Source organism: Augochlora pura, unplaced genomic scaffold, assembly GCF_028453695.1.
Source record: "Augochlora pura isolate Apur16 unplaced genomic scaffold, APUR_v2.2.1 APUR_unplaced_8981, whole genome shotgun sequence".
NCBI lineage: Eukaryota > Metazoa > Arthropoda > Insecta > Hymenoptera > Halictidae > Augochlora > Augochlora pura.
Genome location: NW_027589814.1, coordinates 102,293 through 104,927, shown reverse-complemented (window position 1 = coordinate 104,927; position 2,635 = coordinate 102,293). Strand labels below are relative to the sequence as shown.

The window sequence follows — 2,635 nt, the reverse complement described above, 5'->3', positions numbered from 1 at the left end:
TGTTTTATAATAATTATTTAGAGCCAATCTCAGCGACACTGCTATGCAAATCTTCGCGCGCGGCACACCCCCACAATGTTCGTTTCGGCGGGCTTTTCACTCCTGCGCGCTCGACTCCCGCGCACTCCCACCCGCATGCGCACTGTCGAACCACCAACCATCTTCGAGCTGCAACCGGAAGACGGACCGGCCGACAAATCAACGTCCAGCAAATTCACCAGCGCCCAGCTAATTTTCCTATTGGCTAAAGAAGAAGGGAAAGAAAAGAAGCTGGAAGAAAATGCAGAACTCCACAGAAAATCTCAGATTTTATTCGACAGTCAAAGAAAGTACATCTTAGAGCTCTATAAATAAAGTACCTTTTGCTTAAAGTATTCAGAGTTTGTACATCTCTCTACAACCTTTCACGAGCAGAGCGGTTCAGCGCTCCACGGGCATCCGAACCATACCGAATTCCCTACACAGAACAATTCAGACCGTAACACAACTATAACCAAGCGTGTTATTTTTACTGCTAGATGGCAGGTGAGCGCAGTCTAATGCTCAGCTTCAATCAGCTGTAACCAAGCGTGTTACAACACAGCTGTCAGATTTCGTCAAATTGTGATTTTGAACGAATAGGTTATGAAATGTAATAATAAGTTCTGAATGAATATATAGGTTAAAAAAACTTCACGATGAAGGTACTGTTTTGTATTTGAAAAAACGGTCACAAGGGTACGTAATTAATCATTACACATATGATGCTAACATTCAACCAGAAAAATATTACTATTCCTTGTTGCTACTATTCAAATCGTGGAGAGATTTAGACGATTTGAAAGCAAATTGTGATACGTATGCGGAAGCTTTTAATATGATAAAATCGCAACTTATTGTAGGTTTGCAATACCACGAACGGATATCAGATGTTCAGAAAGCGGTGGATCATATGAATCAGCTAATAAATGATCACTTGCATAAAAGTCAATCCGACCATGAATCTTTTCAAGACAATCGTTTAGATTGTTGTCCGCTTGAAGCAGAAGAGGCGATGCGAGAATTTAGAGATGCCAAGAATAATGTTGAGAATGAGAATGTAGATATTACCGAAATGATTACCGCTTTAAATAGTGATCAAAAACGAATTTTTGAGAAGATTTCAAACACTATTGCTTCTACTAATTCTAATACGGTACTGCGTCTTTATGTAAGCGGTGAAGGTGGTACGGGTAAAAGTTTCCTTATTAAAGTCATTCGCTGCTGGATTAAGCAGACATTAAATAAGGACACTGCTGTAACTGCTCCAACCGGGATAGCAGCATTTAATATTGACGGTATGACAATACATCGGTTATTTCAATTACCTGTGGAGCATGGCCACACTCCTAAGTACAGGTCACCTTAGGTCACTATCTGATAAAGTGTTGAAAACACTATGTAATGAATTAAAAGACACTGCACTCTTTATTATAGACGAAATATCGATGGTTTCTAATGTGACACTTATGTACATCCACTTACGATTATCAGAAATATTCGATAATGCTGACACTTGTGACGGGTGGTTCGATAAAAAAGTTTGAGTTTAAAAACGGCTGTAGTTGATGCTGGCAATACAGTTTTCAGTTGTGGTCAAATTTATGTTGCGCTTTCTAGAGTCACTTCTTTGGAAGGTCTTCATTTAATTAATTTCGATCCTTCTTCTGTAAAGGCTAACACTGCAGCAGTAGTAGAATACAACCGCTTAAGGCATATGTACAGATCGGATCTTCCATCTATTGAGAATGCCACAAGCAAGACATCTCGTGTTATCGATTCACATTGGACTATGTCAATTAATATAATGAAATCGCAAAATACAATGAACAACGATCCTCCAATCATTGTGTATGTAAAAGAATTTGTTAACAACGATCATGTTTCTTGTTACGCCAACGTATATATGCAATGTTTGTCACATTGCACGAATATGCGGAGTGCACTATCTCGTACTATCCGTTGTACAACTTGCAACCATACGATAGTTACACATGAAAAAAGTTATATTTTATCTGTGTCAATACCGACGATAAATATGACGAAAAGCATGAACCTCGAAGAAGTGGTATCGTCAACATTTTCAAAATGGCATGCTTTCGATAGTCCATGCGAGCATTGTGGAAGTAGCAGGATACATAAAGCTGAGATAACATCTGCTAGTCAGCTCGTAATAATTCATTTAAAGATATTTTCTGTTCATAATCAGATGGTTTCAAAAATTAATAACGCGAACATCAAGGCTGTTCCTACTACGATATTGCACATAGCGTCGAAGTCGTACAAAGTTATTAGTGCCATTCTGCATCATGACGAATCTATTAATAAAGGGCATTACACCTGCCTCCTAAGACAAAATAATTCTAAATGGATACATGCCGATGATTATAACATTCGTCCGACACGTTGGCCACGAGGTTCCAAAGACGCTTATATGTTTTATTAATATTAATTTATTTTTTTCATATCTATTTCAATTTAGAGGTCGAGTACTTTTTCATATCTATTTCAATTTAGAGGTCGAGTACTTTTTCATATCCATTTCAATGGGTTTAGACTTTTTGGTGGGTCTACTGTTTGATTTTTATAAAAACGGCCCGCCAAGTCCACCTTAGGT

At 38.1% G+C, this 2,635-nt stretch overlaps 1 protein-coding gene across 2 annotated transcripts; it reads left to right on the top strand.

Annotated features, from left to right (window-relative positions):
- The first annotated feature begins 548 nt into the window (after positions 1-548).
- On the top strand, positions 549-2,633 carry LOC144478182 (uncharacterized). 2 transcript variants are annotated; one of them, XR_013495325.1, is made up of 3 exons: positions 549-717; positions 882-2,502; positions 2,538-2,633. XR_013495325.1 is itself a non-coding variant. In XM_078195920.1 (2 exons), the coding sequence occupies exon 2, from the start codon at positions 932-934 to the stop codon at positions 1,385-1,387; it is 456 nt and encodes a 151-aa protein (XP_078052046.1). In that variant the 5' UTR covers positions 549-717; positions 882-931; the 3' UTR covers positions 1,388-2,622. The 2 variants fall into 2 exon arrangements, 1 of the variants encoding a protein (XP_078052046.1); XM_078195920.1 differs by having other exon boundaries at positions 882-2,622.
- The last annotated feature ends 2 nt before the right edge of the window (positions 2,634-2,635 follow it).

What these genes read in the sequence shown, in the direction of transcription:
- LOC144478182 (XM_078195920.1), top strand. Translation starts at nt 932, where the DNA reads ATGAATCAGCTAATAAATGATCACTTGCATAAAAGTCAATCCGACCAT.